The sequence below is a fragment of the Canis aureus genome, chromosome 16 (assembly GCF_053574225.1).
Source record: "Canis aureus isolate CA01 chromosome 16, VMU_Caureus_v.1.0, whole genome shotgun sequence".
Taxonomy (NCBI): Eukaryota; Metazoa; Chordata; class Mammalia; order Carnivora; family Canidae; genus Canis; species Canis aureus.
Window position 1 is genome coordinate 41874417 of NC_135626.1, and position 23581 is coordinate 41897997.

The window sequence follows — 23581 nt, forward strand, 5'->3', positions numbered from 1 at the left end:
CTCGGCGCCCCGCGATCCCTTAAAAGGGCGATGGTGAAAGATCGCGCCGCTCCCTTCTCTCAGCTTAGAGCCGCCTTTCAATTCCGGGCGTGCTTCACCTTCCCCCGTTATCCTGTTTCCCAATTGGGAAAAGGAACAGGAGGAGTTTAGGGAGATCCCCAAAGGCGCCAGAGACCCATCCCCACAGGGTCTTAGACTCAGCGGCAGCTTCCAAGGACTCGGATGGTGGATAGCTGGATTCCGGCTCTCTAGAAGAATTTGCAAAGACGAGGAAACGTCTTTGAGAGGGAGTTCCAGATCTTTTTTTAAAAGATTTTATTTATTTATTCATGAGAGACACACAGAGGCAGAGATATAGGCAGAGGGAGAAGCAGGCTCCCGGCAAGCACGAGGCGGGACTCCATCCCAGGACTCCAGGATCACCACCCAAGCCAAGGCAAACGCTTAACCACTGAGCTACCCAGGCATCCACAGATCTTATTTTAAGTCTAGACGGGAGAGCTGGTCCATACCCCTGTCTACAGAATACAGAAAGAAGTAATTTGCTATCCTTCCTCAGAGTTCCATTTCAAGAAGTAGTGCTGTTTTTTTTTTTTAAGATTTTAGTTTTTTTATTTTTTTATTTATTTATGATAGTCACACACACACACACAGAGAAAGAGGGGCAGAGACACAGGCAGAGGGAGAAGCAGGCTCCATGCACCGGGAGCCCGACATGGGACTCGATCCTGGGTCTCCAGGATCGCACCCTGGGCCAAAGGCAGGGGCTAAACCGCTGCGCCACCCAGGGATCCCAAGAAGTAGTGTTAAACCCACTTAAGTGTCTGCCTTCATCCAGCTTCCTCCAGCTCCACCACAGACCTGCTTGTGAAAGACAGTGTGGATACTCGAAGGGTCAGCCTGGAGACCACCCTTCGGCTCAGACAGCCTAGCATATGGGGCCAGCTGCAATACTTCTCTGACCTCAGTGTCCCCCACCCCCTTTGATTGCCTTCCAGAACATGCAGAGATTATTCCTCTTTCTTGCTAGCTAGGCTCCTAAAACCAGGAATGGATCCTGGTGCCTGGCTGGCTCAGTCAGTGAAGCCTGATGCTCTTGATCTCAGGGTTGTGAGATTGAGTCCCACTTTGGGTGTAGAGATTACTTAAAAATAAAATATTTGTTTTTATTATATTTAGGTAGGCTCCATGCCCAACACGAGGTCTTGAACTCATGACCCTGAGACCAAGAGTAGCATGCTCTAAAGCCAGGCATCCCCCAAAGAAAATCTGTTTAAAAATGAAAGAAAGAGAGAGAGAAATGGACTGCATCCTGACATTTGCTTAGAAATCTCAGAAATGGGTTTGATTTGGGAATCCAGCCAGGAAGCGGGGGACTGAGGGATTCCAAAGACCACAAGAGACTCAGTTCACCTCTGAGTTCTGGAAGGCATAAATTTGGCCATAAAAATACAGGTGAAAGCATAAAACCAGACCAAACTGCTGAAAGGCCTGACATTTCCCTGCTCTCTCCCCTTACTGAGGGAGGAGAAGAAAGTTAGTGACCCCAGATGGTGGAGAATGGAATTGCAGGTTTCTGTTTCCAATCCAAGGCTTGGGGGAGCACACTGTTTGCAACCTCCTCAGCCCTCAAACTGGAAGATCCTCCTAATCCAACTCAGAAAAAAAGTCTCCTTTCTATTATGAAGGCTACCCTCCATTGTCACCTGTTCACCTCAGCTAATTGCTGAGAATCACTCAGCTAATTGCATTTGGTTGGGAAGTGGAAGGGTCTTGAATCCCTCTGAAATATGAATTACCTCTTTTCAATCAGACAACTATTATGCCATAGCAACCTACAGCAAATCTTCAATTCCATTCAGGATCCCCAAGACAAGATGGAATCCCAGATTCTGGCCCACCAGAATCCAATTTTTATTCTTACAAATTGCCTCCCCCACACACATCCCCTTGTAGTCATTCAACAAGTATCTCTCCAAAAGGGTCTTACAGAATGCCAGCCCCTCACATCTTTTCAGGACCTTACCGCCGATAAATTGTTTGATTCTCCCAAGAGCCTGGTGAGGCTCTGGTGTGGGGAGAAGAATTTCTTGATGCAGAGTACCACGCTCCTCTTCTGTTTCAGACAAGGTACCAGCTTCAGTAATACTAAGATACCAGCTTTGGTGCCAGGTTCAGTAGCTTCTAATCTCCTGGAGCTCACAGTCTAGGGTGGAGGTGGGGGAGACGCCCAGTGCCAGACACAAAAAGCACTTTCTGGTGGTATAGGCGAATGTCTTAACAGAGGCGCAGTAAGTGGGCCCCAAGGAATGAGAGTGCTACTGATGGGAAATAGAGTATCTGAGAAGGGACGCAGGTAGGAGGGGTTCAAAATGCATCCCATGGCAGTTCGAGGCTGCGCGTCCTGTGGGGGCGTGGGAGTGTAGGAGAGTAGGGGAGGGGTGAAGGGGGGATAGCGTCCTCTCCCTCTGTGGTCTGTAATTAGCTCAGTCTTCCTCTCTGCCTCCTCAGATCACAAGGATGCAGAGTGTCTCTGCTTCCCCTAAAATTAAGGTTTTCCTCTGGTGGATGCTCATCCCAGGGTTTTGGGAGTCAGGACACGGAGAGAAATAAAACTCAAAGCTGCTGTTCTGAATTTCCCTGCACATCTGGCGGTGAATAAAGCCATGTTGCACACGCGATAATGGCCAGCAGGTGCCGCCAACAGCTATCCCAAGTCTGTCTACACCCACAAGCTCTAACCCCGAGCCCTGCAACCGGCCAGTCTGGTTCTGGAAACTTTTCCTAGTGGCTATAACTCTCAATAGAAAAAAAAAGAAAAAAAAAAAGTTTGAAACTCTCACTGCCTGTATATGTGCGTGTGTGATGTGTGTGTCCTAGGCCAGTTACATTACCTCTCTGAGCCTCAATGTTTTCATCTGTACAATGGGAATAACTCCCTCCACTTTGGCAGTGACTGCCACAATGCAAGGCACTCAGAAGGTGCTCCATAAATGCAATTGCCCTTTGGGTCTGTGTTGAACAGGCTCTAGCCGGGTGCCATCTAGGTAGTGGGTGTTTAGTCTCTGTCTCTGGACATCTGGTGTGCCCATAACTGACCTCAGGTCCTCCTGGGGTAGGCAGGGGTCCACCCCAGGGCTGCTGGATCCCCAGGTATCTGGTATGGATAGTATGTCCTCTTCCCGCTGCCCACACAACCATTAGTGGCATCTTGCCCAGCCCTATCTGTGACACGCACTTTAATCGTCTTTTTCTTCCACTGCCCTCCCCCACCAAGTTGCCAAGGGCTTTGCTGTGAACACCGTATAAGGGGACCAGGAATAGGTAGCCCATCATCAGAGTGAGGATGAGCTTGCAAAAGGCAATGCAGACCCTAAGAGTGGGAGAGAGTCTTGCTAGCCACCCCAATAACCCAGTATCCATTGCTGGAGACCTTCACAAGCCAATTATGCCTTGGACTGCTCCTGTGGCCCTGGACAGGGCCAGGATGAGGGGTCAAAGGGAAGAGAGTGGAGGGAGGCTCTAGATGGTGGGAATGTATGCCCTGAGGACTGTGTGAGGCTCTTGGGTTGTTGTTTGGAGACAGAAAAAAAGGAGGGACGAGTGTCCCCACTTGAACTGCTGACCTGGAAGAGGGCTGCGTGTGCGGGAGTGCCTACACGTATGCACACACGCGCACACACCCCATGCTGCCTCCCACCCCCTGTGCCCTGGGCCAAGGGAGCACTTGTAGAGTGGGTTGGAGCAGAGACAGAAGGGACAGGGACAGAGGCTGTGGAGAGCATTAGGGCAGCTTGCTGGGTGACTTCAGGCAAGTCCTTTGGCCTGAGTTGAGTAATATCCACTTTACAGACTCCGTATAATCAGGAGGGGATGACCCATATAAAACTGCTTTGTGAACCATGGCAGGGAGCCCGGTTACCCAGGCCATGTCCCCTTCCCAGGAATGCAGGGAGGTCCCAGTCCCAGAGCCATTCTCTGTCCCTCACACACACATACACACACACACACACACACACACACACACACAGCAATAGCCTCCCCCCTCCTCAACAGCCATGCTTGGCGCCAACTGCTCAGATTCAAGCCTCCCCACCAGAATCTTCTGCTGCCCTCTGCTCTGAGGTTCAACTGTGCTGGGCCCATGCTGCACACCTCTCCTCTCTGAGGTGTCTGAGGGTGGAGTGGGGGACCTTCTACACATCCCACAGGGCTCTACACTCTTTGGCTTTTCAACCTCCAGCTGCCTGCCCTGTGCTACTGTGGGGAGCAGGTGGGCCCTGAGAGGGCGAGAAGTTCAATCATCTTTGCCTCCCACAACCACCATTGCCCTTCTCCAGGTTAGAGCCATTGGGGGAGGGGCTGCCCCCATCACCGCCATCAGTACAGAGTGCAGGAAGACTCATGGTCACCTGACACCCAGCAGACTGAGACACAGCAGACTGAGAGTGTGTGGGTCCTGTGTGGCGGGTCTCAGTGTCTATGTTGGAGGTGCGGGGAGTGGGGGACATGGTGAGTGCTCATGGCAGGAACACCCTGGACATGCCCCTCTTGGACATCCCCTGCCCCACTCAAAGATGAGCACTGAGGCTGGCAAAAGGAGGTGCTCAGGTGGCAGTGTCTATGTGCACACTAGTGTCTTTGTGATCATTTGTGTGTCTATGTGGATGTACGTACAGGTGCACAGAATGGCATGCTATATCTATGCCCATGCACGCGTGTCTACACATATAGCCTGCATGGGTCTGTGTGCATGTGTGTGTGCCTGTTGTACATGTGCATGCATGTGTGTGAGCTAGGGGAGTGCTGGTTTCTGCCACTGTGGGATTCTGAGCACCCACCCCAGTAGCCCCAACCTGCTTCTCCCATTGTGATTTTGGGACTAGGGTTAGGAGATGGAGGCGGACACCTCTCAAGCACCTTGAAAGACTCACTGGGCCCCTCGCAGCCCTTCTCATGTTGACCATCTTCTTTCCTGAACCCTCCTCCACAGCCCACTGCCAATCTGTTCCTTGTCCTCTCTTTCTTCCTCTCTTATTTATTTAAAGATCTTAGTTCTTTGGAGGAGGGCTTGACCAGAGTGACTTAGCACCCTCCAATCCCTGATTCCTTGCGATCAAAAATTCAGTTGCCATAATTCAAGAGTCCAAATGGATTTTCTCCAAAGACTGTGCATGACTTTGAGTCCTGAAGTTCTGTTCTCCCCTAACTGAATCTTCAACCCAATGATACTCTTGGAATGTGAGCTCCTATCAGCCAGCTTCTCAGCCTGAATAAACCTGAGTTCCTGTGGTGGTTGCCTCCCTCTTATGCACACACGCACACATGCACACACGCACACACATATGCACACATCCTCCCCTTCCTTCCAACCTCATGGCACCGATTCCTGGAGGGCTTCCCATTCTCCTAGTTGTCCTTCCTCTCCTATTCTCTGTGCCCACAGACCTGAATCCAGTCAACTTGCTTTCTGACCTCCTGGCCCTCTAAAGAGCTTCCCTCCCTCCCTCCCTCCCTCCCTCCCTTCCTTCCTTCCTTCCTTCCTTCCTTCCTTCCTTCCTTCCTTCCTTCCTTCCTTCTTCCCTCTCTCCCTCCCTCCCTTCCTTTCTTCCTTCCTTCTTTCTTTCTTTCCTGACTTATTTGAGAGAAAGAGAGAGAGCACACAGAGGGAGAGAGATAGAGAGGGAGAAACAGACTCCCCACTGAGCAGGAAGTCTGATGCGGGGCTCAGTCCTAGGACTCTGGAATCATGACCTGAGCCAAAGGCAAATGCTTAACCAATTGAGCCAGCCAAGTACCTCTTTCTTTCTTTCTTTCTTTCTTTCTTTCTTTCTTTCTTTCTTTCTTTCTTTCTCTTTCTTTCTTCTTTCTTTCTTTCCTCCTTTCTTTCTTCCTTCCTTCCTTCCTTCCTTCCTTCCTTTCTTTCTTCCTTTACTTTCCTTTTCTTTCCTTTTCTTTCTTTTCTCTTTTTCTTTCTTTCTCTCTTTCATTATTTCTTTCTTCCTTTCAGAAAGAAAGAGAGAGAGTACAAGTGGCAGGGTGTCAGGAGTAACAGAGGGAGAGGGAGAGAGAGAATCTCAACCAAGCTCCAGCGCAAAGCCAGATGCGGGGCTGGATCACATGATGCTGAGATCACCACCTGAGCTGAAATCAAGAGTTGGAAGCTTAACCAACTGACTGAGCCACCCAGGCACCCCAAGAGCTTCCTTTTTTTATTCCTTCTGCCTCTCTCTACCCTTCCCCTAAACCTGGCTCACAGAGAATCTAATAGTAAAGTAGAATTTCAAAGAAACCCTAGCAATCATGGTATACAGCTCCAGGACACACAGTGGCAAACCCTCAAACCCAAAGCCTCCTCGTGTTCCAGTCCAATGCTCTTCCTAGGTCACTACTTTCAGGGTCACAGCTGATGCGCAAAGCCTGCTTGTCCTGAGCTGTCACGGGAAGGCCTGCCACAAGAATTCTCCTCTGACAGCGTGGATGTGCCCCAGCCTCTCACTCCCTTAGCCAGCCGGCCAATGGACCCTATTCCATTCTTCCTGGGGAAAGAGGAAGGATGATATGGAGTTAGGAGAAATGGGGTAGATCTTTTCTTTCCACTGTATCTGGAGCATTTGCTTGGTCAGTTCACCCCACTGTGTAATCTGCATTCTTTGATCTTCCAACAGCTTATTCATAATTCAGAACCTTCTCCAGCAATGTGGGCTGCCACTCTGTGTTCTAACCATCACCCACACTAGCGCTGCCATGTGTGAGCTCAGCCACACGCAGTTCCAGTCTCTCTGTCTGAATATATTTTTTTGATCCTCATGACAACTGGTCAAGGTGCGGAATACTATTACCCCTGGAGTACAGAGAGATTAAGCAATTCGCCCCCTTAGTGTGACGATGCTAAGTGGTGGAGCTGGGATTTCACCCCAGGTTGTGTGGCCTCAGTAAATGTCGCGCCTCACTTCATAGGTACTATTTTTAGCTTTCATTTAGCATTTCATAGAAGAAGACACTAAAGGACAGAGGAGTTCAATGACTTGTCCAGGATCCCACAGCAAGCAAATGGCAGAGCTCCGCTTAGCAGGCTTTGTTGGTAAAGAAACTTGCTTCATTTTCCATAAATTATTCTCCAATCTACAAAAATATGATAACTCAAAAAAACTGCTGAACTTAAATAGCATTTAAATTTGACTTAATTTGAGACAATGCATAAAATTAGCAGCACTAAGAGAAATAAGCATCTAGAATCAATTGGTAATCTTTCTAGCTGATCCTTTGCTGTTATCCATCACAGCTTAGTGTAATCTTGATTTTTTAAAAGGATTTTATTTATTTATTCATGAGACACACAGAGAGAGAAAGAGAGGCAGAAACATAGGCAGAGGGAGAAGCAGGCTCCCCGCAGGAAGCCTGATGAGGTACTCGAACCCATGACCCCAGGATAATGACCTGAGCCAAAGGCAGACACTCAACCACTGACCTACCCGTGCATCCCTGTAATCTTGAATTTATCTAGATTTGATTAAAATACTTCTACTAATGTGTCCTAATCTTTTATTAACTTGGCATCAGATACTGGGCTTGACAGCTTAGAGCAGCTAGCAGGGATGCCCTCATGCAAGAGCCTTCTGGCTTTCAGAAACTACCTTCCTCCTCCAAGTCAGAACACCCAGCTACTTGGCCTTGGTTTTCTCATCTGTAAAATGGGAAGTTGGGAGTTGGAACTATCTTCCTGAATCCCCTTCCAACTCTATCAAAATATGTATCCAAGGAGACAACTTCCTACTCTTTCCAACAGGGATTTCCACGAGATAGTATCTTGATAGACATTTCTTGAAATATTCATTAGTCCACTCAACAAACACCTATTCCCACTACTGTGAAGTTCTTTGAAGATAGTGACTATATCTTATTGATAGCCCCTTATCTCTTAGGGGCTCCAGCACCTAAGGCAGTGTCTGCCATGGAGTGGATGCTCAGTTACAAGGTAAAGACTCTAGAGGCGGGGCCATACAACAGTAGCTGGAAAGTTGTCCAGATGATTCCAATGCACAATCAAGGATGGGAACAGGTAAGCGATCATCATCAGATGATGGGCCTGGTGCGTAGGCAGATGAGGACTGCCAGGGAACTGGATGCAGAGAGGATCCAAGGAGCCCAAAGCGGTGCAGCGAGGGGCCTGGGGAGGCTTTGCAGAAGAGGAATTGCCAGAATTGAGTCCCATGATTTTACAGGGCAGGAGTAGAAGACACTCATTCCAGAGAGAAGGAAGAGCACAAGCAAGGGCTGGGGTATGAAAGTGCAGAACTGTTTGGGAGGCCGGCGGAATCTAACGGGTAGAGGGTTGGACAGGTACGTCGAGGGAGGAACCTGTCCATGGGCAGGAGATGTGGGTAGAAATGCACACATCCAGAACAGGGGAATGGTAAACAGATTGTGGCACATCATCATCAAGGAACAGTGCTACTCGGCAATAAAAAAGAACAAATGGCTGATACGCCTAACAATTCAGAGGAATGTCAAAAACGTTATGCTGAGTGAAAGAAGTCAGACAAAAAGAACATACTGTTTGATGCCATTTATATGAAGTCTAAAACATGCAAAACTAATCTATAGAGATCAGATCAGCAGTCGTTTGGGGCCAGATGAACTGGAAAGGGGCAGGAGGGAACCAGCTGAGGTGATGGAAATGTTCTGTGTCTTGACTGTGGGGGTGGTTGCACATTTGTCAAAACTCATCCAACTGTGCACTTCAAATGGGCAAATTTTATTGTGTTTAAATTATACTTCTACAAAGTTGTTTTTGAAGGTTTTTTTTTTTCTTTTTAAGTGGGCTGAGGTCAAATTGTGAAGGACCTCAAATATCATGCTAAGAAACTTGGACTTAATCCAAGAAGTAATAGAAGGCTTGTTAGTCAAAGGTTTTTCAGTTTGCTTTGGTTTGGCTTGGTAGCAAGCAAAAATCCAATTTAAATCAGATTAAGTAAAAGAGAGAATTTTCCCTGAAGGGTCACTGGAGCAAATCACAAAATTCAAGGAAGACTTGGGGCCAGAAGCATGAATATCCTTCTCTCAGCCTTGTCTCTTGATAGCTCCATGACCTAGCTCTAGTGTTTCCCCCCACGACTGAGGACACAATGCTCAGAGAAGCAAAGCAACCTGTCCAGGACACACGGCAACAAGCGACTATGTCAAGCTTGGAACCCAGGTCAGTCTGATGCCAATGTCTATTTTTTGACCATCAGGCCTGGAGAAACAAAGATGAGTTTTCTCAAAAAGGCCCCCCAAGAGAAACAGAGCTGAGCAGATGGAGAGAGATTGGGACACAGAGCATGGCAAAGAACCCCACTTGAATCAGAAGTAGCTGAGAGGCGAAGGGATGGGGATGTGATTGAGGGGGACTCTGGATTGCAGATCGCCTGAATCCCAACGGATAGAGAGGTATGAAATTCACTGGGGGTAGCTTTCCAAGAAGATGGAAAGATCTGGGCAGTCCTGAGCTTGAATCTCAGCCACACTGGCCTTGGATAATCTCCTAACTTCTCTGAGCCTGTTTCCTCAAATGCAAAAGGAGTTAATGCCAACAAGTGTCATTAAAATTAGAGACACTGCAACAGAGTGCTTCTCCCAGTACCTGGCACCAAGCAAAGGCAGTGATTATCAGTTATTAGTGTATACTTATATACTCCACAGGGCTATTATGACTGTGATAATACTTTGTGACTATTATGATAATAATATTGAGTGCTTTGTGCCTCCTTTCCCAACCTGCTCACCCCATCAAGTATTTTCTCTTTTTCTGGGCAGGAAGGCAGGGAGATGTACACCATCCCTCAGAACTTGACAGTTCCTGGAATAAGTGAGTCCAGAAGAATGAGGGACTGAAAGCCTTTAGTGCTCTGGGTTTGTAAGGGCAGCTTGTATCCTCATAGCCAAGGCTGCAAGAAGACACATCATTGGAGCTCTTTCAGGAATGGGGTCATCAACCCTGGGCTTGGGCCTAAGAGAAATAAAAGACAGCCTGTTTGTTGGGACTTGGGGCACACTGACACCAAAGATCTCTCCTCCCAACTTGTACTATGGAATTTTATCACGGGAATCTCATTTCTTTTTCTTGAGTGTCTTGGCTCTGTGGACATGAAGTTCTTTCTCACTTGGCTGCTGAGCCATCCCATAAACTTCGATGACATTGACATTGAGTTTCTCACCCTTCCCCTAAGAGAGAAGTGAGGATGGGGGGAAGGGATGCATCCCTGAGTGGAGGAGCCCATATGTGTTCATCGTTGTGTGCCAGCAGCTGTCCAAGGGCTTCAGCTACATCCTCCCACTTGATCCTCACGACAGCCCTAAGGCTATAGATGTGATCGGCTCCATTTCACAGTGAGGATGCGGAGGTCCAGGGAAGATAATGTCCCTTAATCAACATCACGCAGCCAGGAAGTGGTAAAGTCAGGATTCCTACCCAGAAGCCCCTGCTCTTCCTACTGTGTCCCTTTTGGCAGGGGGGTGGGGGGAGTGGGGATTGGCATGAAAAAGCTTCAGTTCAGATCCTACAAACTTGCCACAGAAAAGCAGCAATGTTGGGCAAGTAGAGGGGCCCTAATGGCCACACAGCCAAAGCTCTGTGACCTGAAGCAGTCCAAGCCCTGAGTCCATCATTCAGGGAGCTGAGACCCACCACACTTCAGAAAGCTCTGCAGGTCTCCCAAAGTAGCTAGGTAGGATGCAAAAATCTCCAGAATGAGCAATAGGGCCTGCAATCCTAAGGCAGAAACCTTAACCTCACCCATGCCCCTGCCAGCAGGCCTGGAAGCCAGAAGTAGGGGTGTTGAGCCCCCAGCTGGGTGGGAAGGGGCACCTGGTCTCTCAGCATAGCCCTCCCAACCCTAAGAATAGTCCTTGGGCAAGCCCAGCCCCCTCTAAACCCCAGAGACAGTTCCTCCCTGGGATCTGTAGACTTGAGGCAACAAGTGACCCCTACTCCCCAGTGCCTCCCGCCTCTGCCACCCACACCCCTGGGCCCCCGGCACCAACTGTGCCCAGGTCAGAACAGCTGGCAGCCCATGTGCTTCCACCCCCACTTTCTCCCTGTTCCCAACTCCCGGGTTATGACACAGGGGCAGGAGGGGGCCAAGCTAGGGGTGGAGCCTTTGTGGGAAAGGTGACATGGATCTGAAGGAATTTAAAGGGCCTCGGACTTCCTTGCCAGATATCCTTTTGCTGAGCCGCTCTGCACCTGCCCAGCACCATGGTAATGTGTGACGGCTGAGTCGGGGACCCCTGTCAGCTACGTTCTCCAGGAGCTTGAGGATGGAAGCTGGCACCAAGGGCCCCTCCGCAGGATCACAGGCATGAAGGAGTGAGACCAGAGTAGCCCCTCCACCAATCCGATGGCTAGAACAGCCGCCAGGCTTTCCTGTCCCCGCTTTGAGCAGTGGGGATGAGGGGATTTCCTGGTCAAGAGAGGGTTGAGGGTCCAGGGGCTCTGGAGGGTGTGTATCACATGTCTAGGCATTGTAGTACGTGAATCACCGGATGTGCCTGTGTGTCGCCAGCACAAAATTTTCTGTGCACGGCTGGGTGCACATGTGGGGATCCCTGGGCGGGCATTCCAGTACGCAGCTGTTAGTCGCTCATTTAACACGTATTACTGAGCACCTGCCAAGCGTCAGGCACTGTTCTAGGTGCTTGTGCTACATCGGTGAGCAAAACAGGCGAAGAGCCCAACCGTGACGGTGCTTACACGGGGTGGGGGTGGGGAGTTCCTTGGGAGAGATGAAGACAATTTTTAAAAAGCACAGAATATAGTAAGTTAGAAGATGACCTGGAAGGGGAAAGTACAAGATGAAGGGACGGGTTGCGATTTTAAGTAGGGCTGTGCGGGTAGGACCCGTTCAGGGGGTGGATCTTGAGCGGAGGCCCCGCGGACATCTGGAGGGAGCCTTCCAGGCAGAGAACAGCACGCCTGGCATTTCTGAGGAACGGCAAGGAGTGGGGAGAGGCTCGAGTGGGGTGAGCAAGAGGCTCGAGTGGGGTTGCGGAAGAGGTCGGTGAGGCGAGCGAGCTGCCCCGGGGGCCCACCCGAGGGGGTGCTCCCGGTCCCCCCTCGCCGTCCCGAGTACTCGCCGCGGTCTGTGCGCGCGGCACTGCGCATGTCCCGGTGCGCAGCATTCGGCCCGGGCAGCGGGAGGTCCCTTCAGGCCTCGCGCACCTGCGTGCGTCCCAGAGGCGGACGCGTCGCCCAGTCCCCCGGCCCCCGGTCACGTGACACCCGCGCTCCTGTCTCCCCCTCCCCCCAGGCGCTGGCTCTGCGGTGCGCGTGCGCACTGGCCCTGGTGTGCCTGGCGCTGCTGCTGCTGCTGCGGCCCCGGGGAGCCCTGGGGGAGGCGCTGCAGCCGCAGCAGCCCCCGGGGCCCAGGGCGGCGGACTGGCTGTCCAACTTCGCGCACTTCAACAAGTACCTGGAGAAGCTCTTCAACAGCAGGTGGGCGGGGGGCGAGCGGGAGGGCGGGAGGACGGGCAGGGGGTGGGGGAGGAAATGGGCATCACCGGGCACCCCACCCACCGCCTTCGCCACCCCGAGATCTGTGCAAAGACGTGTTCCCCAGCTCTAAGTCTAAGGACACCAAGAAATCTAAAAACGTTAAAAACCCCAAGAAAGCTGCCAACACCACAAGAACCCCACCAGCAAACACCACGAAACCCCTACCAGCGAATGCTACGAAACCCCCCCGACAGACCACCGGGAAACCCCAACCTCCGCCCTCCTCCCAGGGCCCCAGGTAGGAGAGCCTGGGCCGGCTGGTACCTATCAGGAGCCCCAGAACTGGGAGCAGGGGGCAGCGGACAGAGAGGAAGCCCTGGGCTGTGCGGGGCGGACACCAGGGCCCCAGGGACATCCTTCTCCAGGCAGGGCCCTGACCTCCACTTGCCTGACTCAAGTCTGCTGGCCCACCCTCCCCCTTTGTATTCTTCCGGGAGCCTTAACTCCTACCTGCTCACCTTCCTCACCACCACCTACCCCGAAACAATAAAGAAATATCTCCATGGCTTGGTGACTCCTGTGGGCCCTAGGCAGGAAGGGATCTGACCTTCAAGGGGAGAGGGGACCCTGGAGCTCCTACTGTGAGAGGAAAAGACCTCCCCTGCAGGTCTCTCCTGCCTCCTTCCAGCAGCCCATCCACCTGCCCCCACTTGCAGATGTACTCCACTGGGGTGGGAGTTGCGGGGGAGGGGGGGGTGCTCTAACCAGAGGGCCAGCAGAGGCCAGAGGAGCAGGTCCCAGTAATCTGGAAGAAGGGGCTTCAGCTAGGATCCCCTCCCACACAAGTGTCTCCACAGAGCAGGGCGGCTTAGATGCTAGCCCTGGACGACCCAGGTGACCCAGGAACAAGCAGCAGTGTCTTTGCCTACCCTTAGGGGTGAAGAACAGGTAGTCCTGCCTTTGCCTCCAGGACCCTCTCAGCCTGTCACTCCAGCAATGAGCAGAGCAGAAATGGCAGGAGCCCATCGAGGGCCTGTCCCTGAGAAGCTGGATGTGAGGATGGCACTCTCCTAGGTTGGTGGGGCGCAGGGCAGGGGGGCGGCTGGTGACTATCAGAAGACCTGGACAAGGGGGCAGGGGCAGAGGTGCTCGGCTTCAGAGTCACCTTTCACAAGCCACCTCTCACACACAAGTATGCCCTGAGCAGGATCCTAATTCCTGCCCCTGGAAAGTGTCTACCTCTCTCCCTACTCAGAGCCCATCCCCTTAGCTGCCAGAAAATGCTGGGGCTTCAGGCTCCATCATACAAACTCAAACTTTGCTCTCTGAAAGCGGCTCCCCTCCCAGCCACTCCCTTGGGTTTGAGAATCACCCTGAGCTGTGCATCTGCCTGGTAGCTGCATCTACCCATGACTTTTAGGCCCTGGTTCCAACTCTTGGGCCATTTGCACACTCCAGGCACAGCCAGGAATTAAAGGAAAACACGTTTATCCTTGTCTTGGAGTCAGTGTGAGGTGCTGAGCCCAGGAAAGGGGACCCTCTCATCCATCAAGCCCACAAGCCCTGTCTTTTCCAGGCAGAACATGTGGGGGAGGCTGGAGAAGCCATTCCAGGAACAGAAAGGTTCTAATTCTCTCACTTCCCTCATGACCCATCCCTGCCATGACAATCCCTCATCCACAGGTGTTCCCGTCCCAGGAGAAGGGGAAAGAGACGTGTTCACTCACTCCCAGTGTGTGTGTGTGTGTGTGTGTGTCTCTCTCTCTCACACATACACACCCTACCCATCCCCACCTGCTCAGAGTGCCCAAGAAGGGCAAGGGCTGCCGAAGACCACTGGGGCCACTTGTCCTCAGTGCAGGCTCCCTGGGGCCGGATCTGGGTCCTCACCCTTCTGGAGCTGGAGTGTGGAATCCACAGATTGGGCTCCTGGGAGTGGCCACAATTCTCACTCCGCCAGCCTCCTCCCAGAAGGCCGAACTCCCCCTGCGGCTTCCCTGCTGCAGCTGCTCCAGTAGCCCCTACGCCCAGGACTTCATTGCCTCTCAGGACCCATTCTCTCTAAGTTTTTAGTTCTTCAAAGATGCTTCCATGTAATCGTGGAAAGCCTGCCTTCCAGAGCCCCATCCAGGAGCCACATGGAGTTCCCTGTACCCCTCTTGTGTCAGATGGAGAGCTTCATGTGTTTGAAGCCCGTGTTTTCTCTCCACTGGTCTTTCTGGCATGCTTCATGGAAACAGCTGGTTGGCCAAGGGCACATCGGCCTCTGAAAAGCTCCTGCTTACTGAGCATTTACCTGAGTCAAGAACCACGCTTAATATTTCTATTTTCTTTTTTTTTTAAGTAATTGCATTTGACTGAAATTTAAATTTCCAACAAATCAATACTATAGCTTATTGGTACACATAGAGATCATAATAGTACATCTATGGGTTTACTTGCTGAGAGAGGAATTGTTCAAGGGATTCTCAGCATTTTTACTCCCTCCAGCTGCAAATACCTGGGTTGTCTTAGGTTTTTTTAAAAAGATTTTTTTTTAATTTTATTTTAGAGAGAGTATGTGTGAGTAGGGGGAGGAGCAAAGAGAGAGAATCTCAAGCAGACTCCCCACTGAGCAGGGAGCCTGATGCAGGGCTCAATCCCAGGACCCTGAGGTCGTAACTCGAGCCAAAATCAAGAATCAGACACTCAACCAACTGAGTCCCCCAGGCGCCCCCCACAGTCAACGTTTCATACATGTTATTTCATGTCATCCTCACTGCAACCTTATCATCCTTCCCTCTTGACAGATGGGAGGCTCAGAGAGGTTGTAGCCCTGCTTCCCAGCACACAGGGAGTGGCAGATCCTAGAATCAGAGCCAAGTTCTTCTGACTCTTAGAGCAGGTGCTACATAGCCTGTACTAGCTTGCTGTCTGTGTAGGACCTGGGATAAGCAGCCATACCTCACTGAGCCTGAGTCTCGCCCTCTGTAGAGTGAGGGCAACAGCATCCCCCTCACTAGGTTGTTGGGAGGGTTGAACGTGCCCCCATCCCCCTGGCACACAGTAGGCTCATTTTCCCAACAGTCTGTACAGGACCCCATCTCCAGGCCCTCCCCATCACAGTCCTTCCCTGCTGGCCATGCTTCTGTGGGGCCCGTGCCCCCTGATGAGCCATGATCCTACTAGACACACACACCTGCCCAGAGGTCAGAGGTCTGACTTAGCACCAGCCATTCCTCCATGCTGGGTCATTGCCCCTGCACCCCACCCCCTGTGCCAAGGGCACTTTAATACACATTAGAACTTCACCTACTGCCTAAGTACATTGGCAGGGGATATGTTTGGGGGCATGGCCATCATCAGGCTGTGGATCTGGAAGGTCTAGAGGTGCTGAAACGGAAGAGTCAAGCCTCACTGACTTACTGAATGGCCTGGGAGGAGTCCCTGGCTCCCTGAGATTCTGAGCTGAATGGCTCAGAGGACCCACAGGCCTTCTGCATCACTGACGGTACTCTCCTTTCCCTTCTGTGCCTCCCTCCCCTCCCCATCTCTCCCATGCATTTGGCCTGCTCCTGCCCCCACCAGGGGTCCACAGAGACACACACCCACAGAAGCTATGACTTTGACTTGCTTTATTTAGTCTGTGTGTGAGAGCAGGGAGCAAGCTTTGGCCAGGGGTGCAGAGGGGAGAGGTAGGCTGGCATTGGCCTGAGAGGCAGAGGTGGCATTACTTGGAGGTGGCATTACTCGTCCATCAGCTCCCTGTGAGGAGAGGGGGGAACACAACAGAGGGAGTGGACAGTCCTTGTGCCCCCAGGAGACCTCAGGCCAGCACTGGGCCTGTGTTCTCTCCTCCCTGCCCCACTTCCAGCCCCAGGGATCTAGGCACACAGGGCAGGGAAGCAGACCTACCTGGGGGCGGCTGCATGGGGGGAGCCCCATTCCATGATGTCCCGCATTTCTCCTCTGTCTCTTTTCCCATACCTGGGAGGGGAGAGGCAGGTGGGGCAAGCACTGTGCCCACCCTTGGGCACCATCCCACCTGGGCCCCAGGGATCAGTGGAGCTGCTCTGCTTTCCCAAGAGCATGGCAGGGGTGAGGCTGGGTTGTGGCTCAGGGCCGCAGGGACCGGGCTCTCTCTCTCCCTCTCTCACACGCACCTGGGCCTGGTCAGCATGTTGATGTATCTGCGGAGCTCAGCCGCGTACTGGGCCATCTGCTCTGGTGTGGCATCGTCCCCCGGATACACTGGCTCCAGCGGGGCCCCCCGGGTACCCAGTGGCGGCTGCAGCAACAGAGCCACACAGGCTGACAGGAGCAGCAGGAAGAGGCAGCGGCAGGCGGCAGGCATCTGGGGAGCGAGGAGCAGGAAGGTGAGAAAAGACAGAGCCCACCTGCCCGGGCCCTTAGCCCATCACCCATGTCTCCAAGCCTGGGGACAAAGGGACAGAGCAAAGGGCTGCTCGAATGTGACCACCCACCTCCCAGACACCACCCTGGAGAGCACGGACAGGCCCCCAGCAACGTCAGAAAGCATAGCAGGGAAGGTGGGGACATGGGGCAGGAGACCCAGGACTCGTGACATCCAGAGCCCTGTGGCTCTGAGGAGGCAGACGCGGGGCGGGATGAAGGGGTGCTCTGGCTCACACAGTAGGAGCACACAGAATGAACTTGTGAGCCAAAGGACAGGGATCCAGGGCCTGTGGGTCTGCCCCCGCCCCTCCACCTGGATAGACATTCAAGTACAGGTCCTGGAGAAGACACTGTTGCCTGGGTCGCCCTCAGCCGATAGGCACAGGACCCCTTCACTCACAAGGTCGCCGTCACTCACATTCGTGTGCACCCCTTTATTCCCCATGCATGCTTAGTCTTTAGTCAGCAGACTGCTTGCTCTTCCAGAGTGATAGGTTCAGCCAGATGTAGAGCGAGACCCAAGCAGGGCCCCAGATGTCCCAACACCAGCCTGCTGCTCTGCAAAGCATCAATTCCTTCCCCCACCCCAGACCCTAGTCCCAAAGACCCCCCAGGGCCCTGCCTCCTCCCCAGCCGAGGACCACTTACCCTGAGTCCTAAGGGCCGGATGGGTGTCCTTGCCCTCCTCGGTGCCCCTTTATAGTCCTCAGTCCCCCAGAGTCCCCGCCTTCTGTCAGCCTCTCTCATTCCCCAGCCCTCACCCCTTCCTCCCACTGTCTCCCTGGTACCTACGACAGCTGGCCCTGGGGCCAGGGCTGGGAGGGGGACAGGGCGGTGTTGTGGGTGCCACACCAGCAGTATAACAGGTAAAAGTGGGCCACAGTAAGTCTCCTGTGGGCCACCATCCACCTTTGGGCACCAGAGCAGGCTTGGTTCAAAAAGAATGGGGATGTCCGGCTACTGAAAGGTTCTGGTCCCAGCCTCAGAACAGCCCTGACTGCCTCCCAGGGATTAACAGGAATCCTCAAACAAATTCCCTCAGAGCATAAGATTGAGCCTGGGGCTCGGAGGCTCCAGGATGAAGAGTCAGGATTTCCTTTCCAGATTGTGACTAGAACAAAGTGAGACCAAGGGTCAGGTGGGGAGAGGCCTTAAATGTGCAAAAGAGTTGAGGACACAGGCAGGGAGAGACCTACTCCCCGGCTGGTGTGTGGGGTGCGAATGAGAACCCATGTGCCTGGGGCCAGGGGAATGGAGTGGGGGGGGGAGCAGACACCAGAGGCACATCCCAGAGCTCCTTTCCAACACTGTGATAAAGTTGGCATCATAAAGCCTTGAATTTTCCAACATGCTCCCTGTCACCTCACTGAGTCCCTGCACCAACCAACCCATCTTACAAATGGAGACAGGAACTCAGAGGCATTAAGTGACTAGCTGAAGGCCAGGTAACTAGTCATTGGGAAATCCAGAGTTTGAAACAAAGTCTAATTCCAAAATCTGAACTCTTTTTTTCCTAATTGAGGCTGTCAAACTATTGCTATAATTTTCCATTTCTTTTTGGCTGAGAAACATGAGGTTCACAGAGGTGAAGAGACCTGCCTGAGACCACACAGCTGTCTAGGCCTCAACCCCACCATCCCAACATCACCACCACCCCCAGGAGCCTCTGAGCCTGCCCTGCTCAGGCATCCCTTCCTCAACCCCCAGCCCCCTCCCCTGCTCAGGGCAAGGAGCAGTGACCAGGCGTGTCTGAAGGACACACTGAAGCCCCAGTGGGGAGCCAAAGACCTTTTGCCTCCGAGGTCCTATAGTCCCAGAACAAGACACCAAAAGTGTGTGTGTTCTGGGGGGGAGTCGTAGGGGGTGTGACACCTGGAGGTGTGACCCCAGGGATCTAATACAGCGGGCTTAGAGGTCCAAATCCTGGCTTTGCTGTGGGCTCTGTGTGATCCTGGGGAAATAATTTTAGCCCCCTCTGAGCTTTGATTTTCCTCAAGATAGGGAGGATAAAGAGGATCTCTAAATGTCAGTGTTATGTCAGTTCCTCTCAACCCTGGTTTCTGGTAACAAGAACAATAATGCCTTACCAGACAAAAGTTTATATCCCAAAAGCAAATGTGGAGGTCGGTCTGTCTGTCTGGGCAAGCCTTGGCCCTGGCTCCCGCTTCACCAACGAAGTTGGTGAACCGATGCTGGTGCCCGCGCCCCTCAGGTGAGGCCGCAGGGGCTGCATTGTGCCACCAGGGGGCGCCAGGCTCCAACCCTACGGCGGAGGGTCCGGCCTCCCGCAGGATTGCCGCCTGGCCGACCTGTTCTGGCCGCTGTGTCAGGACCGAGCCCCTGCAGATGGCAGATCTGGCGCTTGACTGAGTACTGCGGCCAGTGACAGTCTTGTCTTGTGCCTCACAAATGACTCCTATTCCACACTGTCAACTGGACCCATAGCTTTCATTTTTCTCCTTTGCAAACAACAGATTCCCTTTCTGGGTCCTCTCAGGGAAGTTGGGACAAACCAAGAGGAAGAGGCAGCGGGTGTGTGTGCCTTCTGCACTGTAGGCCAGATCCAGAACTGAGTGATGCTCATCTTCATACGTTCCGAGGACCTGCCGTGGAGCCCGCTTAGACAAGGCACCAAGTACTTACCTGCAGGCGGATGAAATGAAAATGGAAAAAGGTCCCTCTCCACCTGCCCAACCCCATGGGTCCTTCTAGGACGGGGTGGATGGCCACTGGGCAGTGTTATGGGTGGAGTGAGGGCTTTGATGCAAGTAGAAGAGGAATTCCCCAGGAGCACCTGGGGTCACAGGCTGGGGCCCAGTGTGCCATAGCAAGCGGGGTGGTGGTCCCCACATATGAGACTCCAAGGACAGGAATTCAGCCAGCATCACATCCTCCATACGTGCCTCTCACAAGAGTGCCTCCAAAGCAGCCTAGCCGAGCTCTTAGGCCAATGTCTTATTCCTGTGCTGGGTGGCAGCAGTGGGGGGCTGGGGGGGTACAGGTGGCTGCCCCCAGATGTCAGGAACCTAATGGGTCCCCTGTTCCCTGGAGAAACCCTTAGACTGAGGGCAGCTGTTGCACGTGCGCATACACACACACCCTGAGTCCCTGTCCTATTCCCTCAAAATCAGTGCAGGCCTGACTGGGGACTCAGGTCATTCGTTTGGAGATTGGACTCTGCCCCCACTTCTCTCTTCCCGGGAGACTCCCTCTGCACCAGGGCCCCTGCAGGCGCAGAAGTGTTCAATATTTTTCCCTCCCTGCCCACAACAGCTGCAAAAGCAAATCCAACCATTGTCAGCCCACATTTTTCCTAAGAGGGGACTGGGTGTGGAAGGAGGGGAATTTCTCCCTTGGGGTCATTGGAGAGGAAAGTTGCCTGAGCCTGAGTTTCCAGAAGGGTTAGAAGTGAGAAGGAGAGTAAAGGAAAAGAGGGGGTGTTAGTAAGCATGTGCCAGGCTGTACGTTCAGCTGCCTTCCTCATCAGCTCTACCACTCAAGAGCTGTGTGACCTTTGGCAAAGCACATAACCTCTCTGAGCCTAAGCAGTGAACTCTTATTATTATTTAAGGTGTAAGTTTCCATGTATGACCAGTGAAGAAACACAGGCAGTGAAATGGAATGACTAGGCGGGCCAAAGTCACATGGCTGACCAGTGGCAGACGGGGACTCAATGCAGATCTTTGGTCTCTGAGGTCCCTGCCCCCGCTGCCTACAGCGGGACTTGAGGGGGTAGGCCCGTGTGAGAACTCAGAGTCAGGCTCCAGAGACGGGCAGGCCAGAGCAGGAGGTTCCCAGAGGAAATGAGGCTGGAGTGACCTTGAGGACAGTAGGAGATGCTGTCTCACAGAAGTGGGGTGGTGACAACGGGACTGCACTGTTGGGGGACACTAATGGAGGAACGTGGGAGGTGCCGCCAGAGGGGACAGGGGTGCACCATGGGGAGCCTTGCAGAAGAGTTGAGAGTGAATGGTTAGTGGAGCCAGGAGCGGCACACGGAGGGCTCTCTTACCTCTGTCCCCAGCTGTGTGACCTCCTGCCAGCTTCTCCCCATCCTCAGACCTCAGGATTCCCATCTGCTCAATGATGAGATGGGCCAGGTGATTTCCAGAGGATGTTCAAAGGAGATCATGTTTGTAACCGATAACGCTGGTTGCTCCAGTACGCACTCTCTCCTCCTCCCGTCATACACGAGCTCGAGAACAGCACGTGGCCACTGGGCTAATGACATCTTCTGGGTTGTTCTGGCCATGAGGTGGGACCGCATGACTAAGTTCTAGCCACTGAGAGGAGCGTTTCGGTGCCTCGGTGCCCCAGCCACAGAAGCAGCTGAGTCTGCCACCTGTGCCTCCAGCCTGACACACACAGACCCAGGCCCAAGCAGAGCTGGCATAGAGACCCCTTCCAAGGCAGTGCACCCCATCCCCACCCAGGTGTCACTCAGGGCTTCTGGACTTCCTCGTGAAACAGAGGTGCTAATCCCCAGATGCCACTGAATTTTATGTAAAAGAGAAATAAACTTCTGTCCTGTTTAAGCTACTGCTAATTCTGCCTTTATTTTAAAAAAGCCAAATCAATATTCTAGCAATATTCTCATGCTGTCCTGAGGCAGACTGTAGCAAAGATAACCACTGAAAGACCTCCTATCCCACATGTAGTTCCACATGTGGGGTCCATGTCCCTTTCTCAGGTGTACTGGTCAGGTGAGTGTGTTGGAGGATGTGGCTTGTGAGGCCAGGTCATAGGAGGCAGTTGTTATGGGTTGAATTGTGTGCCCCCCCCCAAGTTCGCATGTTGAAATCCTAATCCCCAGTGCCTCAAAATGCAGCCTTATTTGGCAATAGAGTCTTTGCGGATGAAAACTAATTAAGTTGAGCTCACCCTGGAGTAGAGCGGACCCATAATCCAATATGACTGCTGTGTTTAAATGAACGGGACTTTGGGACACAGAAACAGATGCACAGAAGGGAAGCCACCTAGGAGCTAAGGACAGAGGCCTGGAGCAGCCCCGACCCTCACAGCCCTCAAAGGTAAGCAACCCTGCCCACCTGGGACTTCAGACTTCCAGCCTTCAGACCTGCTGGTAAACTCCTGGGTTTGTGGTATTTTGTTACCGTGGCCCCAGGAAGACAAGGGCAGCACTGCTTCCTCCCAGTTCTCTCCCAGCACTCACTTCATGGGGAGCCAGCTACCATGTGGGCCCAACTACCCCAAGAATACAGTGCTGGAGGGGCCCCCACATGGAGGTGCTGGGTCAACAGACCCAGCTGAGCTCTGGGCCAGCAGCTAGCAGCACCCCCAGACATGTGCATGAGACCTCCTAGGCATCAACCCTGAGGGGTGCCCTCCAATGACCTCAGCCCCAGCCAACCCCTGACTGTCACTGCAGGAACGACTCCAAGTGACAGGTGCCTAGTTGAGCGCTTCCCAATCCTGACCCATGAAACCATCATGGGTGAAATGAAATGGTTAGTTGAAGCCAGGTCTTAGGGTAAGTGTGACTCAGCCTCGTAACCAGAGCATCTCCCCTTCCCCTTCCCTCCCTTCCTGCTGACTGGAACACAAGGCGGTAACGGTGGGCCATCTCCAGTCACGTAGAGGAGGACATGGGGATGCCACAAAATAGGTCCCAGGGCTTCTGGACTTCCTCGTGAAACAGAGGTGCTAATCCCCAGATGCCACTGAATTTTATGTAAAAGAGAAATAAACTTCTGTCCTGTTTAAGCTACTGCTAATTCTGCCTTTATTTTAAAAAAGCCAAATCAATATTCTAGCAATGTGGTGTGTGTAAAACAAATAGTTCGGCATTTAGAACATAAGTAAGTGCTTCTTTCAAAAGGTAGCTGTCGTCACTATTAATATCACATCTAAGGCTCCTGCGGCAGCAAGGCTGGTTGAGCCGGTCGGCTGTGGATTGACCACTGGCTCAACATTCCTCCAAGTAAGTGAATGGGAGGCGAACCCGTGTCACTGATGATCAACCAGACAGGTCAAAGTAAAATTGTCCGTGGTCATGCATAATTCACACCAGGGGTCTCTTCCATCAGCCTCAGGCTGACCACTGCCCTCCCAGGCAGACCGCCAGACAGGGGACCATGGACACCAACACAGGCACACACCATCCCACTCCTCTGACCACAAATTGCACCAAAGCTCATGGCAGCCACTGTGTGTTCCCACCCCTCCCCTCCTGGAGCAGAGAGAGTGGATTGGAGGAGAGAAGATAAGGGGGAAAATGACACGGGAGGTGGATCTCAGATAACAATAATACAGTAGTGAGAGAACCAGAGAAACTAACTCTGCCCTGAGAAATCAGGAGAGGCTTCTAGGAGGAGGTGAACATTGTCCTGAAGATGTTTTCCAGGCTGGAAAGGAAGGAAAGGGCTCTGCAGGCAGGGGAGTGGCTTGGACAAAGGCTTAGGGCGTCAGAGTCCACGTAGCTGGTGATGTGCACCAGGCCCTGGACCTGCCTCCGCTACACCCATTCCTGCCTGACCTTGAGGCCGGCAGCACAGGAGAAGAGTCAGAGCCCCAGGCCCCCTAGGGCAGGTTGTGTGGGAGCAGCTATGACAGAGCCAGCTTTAGGATCTGCTCTCTTTCCATAGCCCCATAATAGCAAACGGTCCTGCGAGACTCCTGCCCTCTGAAGTGACACACCCGGCTTTCCTGATCTTCTAACCCTGTCTGGGTCTGGAGCTTTGGCTTTGGCTT

The 23581-nt window shown here is 52.7% G+C and overlaps 2 protein-coding genes across 18 annotated transcripts; one reads left to right on the forward strand and one right to left on the reverse strand.

The window, feature by feature from the left end:
- Window positions 1-8903: 8903 nt before the first annotated feature.
- On the forward strand, window positions 8904-22594 carry LOC144286683 (uncharacterized). 17 transcript variants are annotated; one of them, XR_013354634.1, is made up of 6 exons: window positions 8928-9199; window positions 9799-11350; window positions 12291-12475; window positions 12600-12773; window positions 13333-13549; window positions 14159-14801. XR_013354634.1 is itself a non-coding variant. In XM_077853444.1 (5 exons), the coding sequence occupies exons 1-4, from the start codon at window positions 11158-11160 to the stop codon at window positions 13547-13549; spliced, it is 495 nt and encodes a 164-aa protein (XP_077709570.1). In that variant the 5' UTR covers window positions 11110-11157; the 3' UTR covers window positions 14052-14801. The 17 variants fall into 17 exon arrangements, 13 of the variants coding, with proteins under 13 accessions (XP_077709570.1, XP_077709572.1, XP_077709569.1 ...); XM_077853444.1 differs by lacking the exon at window positions 8928-9199 and having other exon boundaries at window positions 11110-11242; window positions 12653-12773; window positions 13446-13549; window positions 14052-14801; XM_077853446.1 differs by lacking the exon at window positions 8928-9199 and having other exon boundaries at window positions 11110-11242; window positions 12653-12773; window positions 13446-13549; window positions 14716-14801.
- On the reverse strand, window positions 16075-17644 carry PPY (pancreatic polypeptide). The gene is made up of 4 exons (XM_077853452.1): window positions 17519-17644; window positions 16618-16808; window positions 16370-16441; window positions 16075-16219 (listed from the first exon to the last, which is right to left on the reverse strand). The coding sequence occupies exons 1-4, from the start codon at window positions 17615-17617 to the stop codon at window positions 16201-16203; spliced, it is 381 nt and encodes a 126-aa protein (XP_077709578.1). The 5' UTR covers window positions 17618-17644; the 3' UTR covers window positions 16075-16200.
- Window positions 22595-23581: the final 987 nt, after the last annotated feature.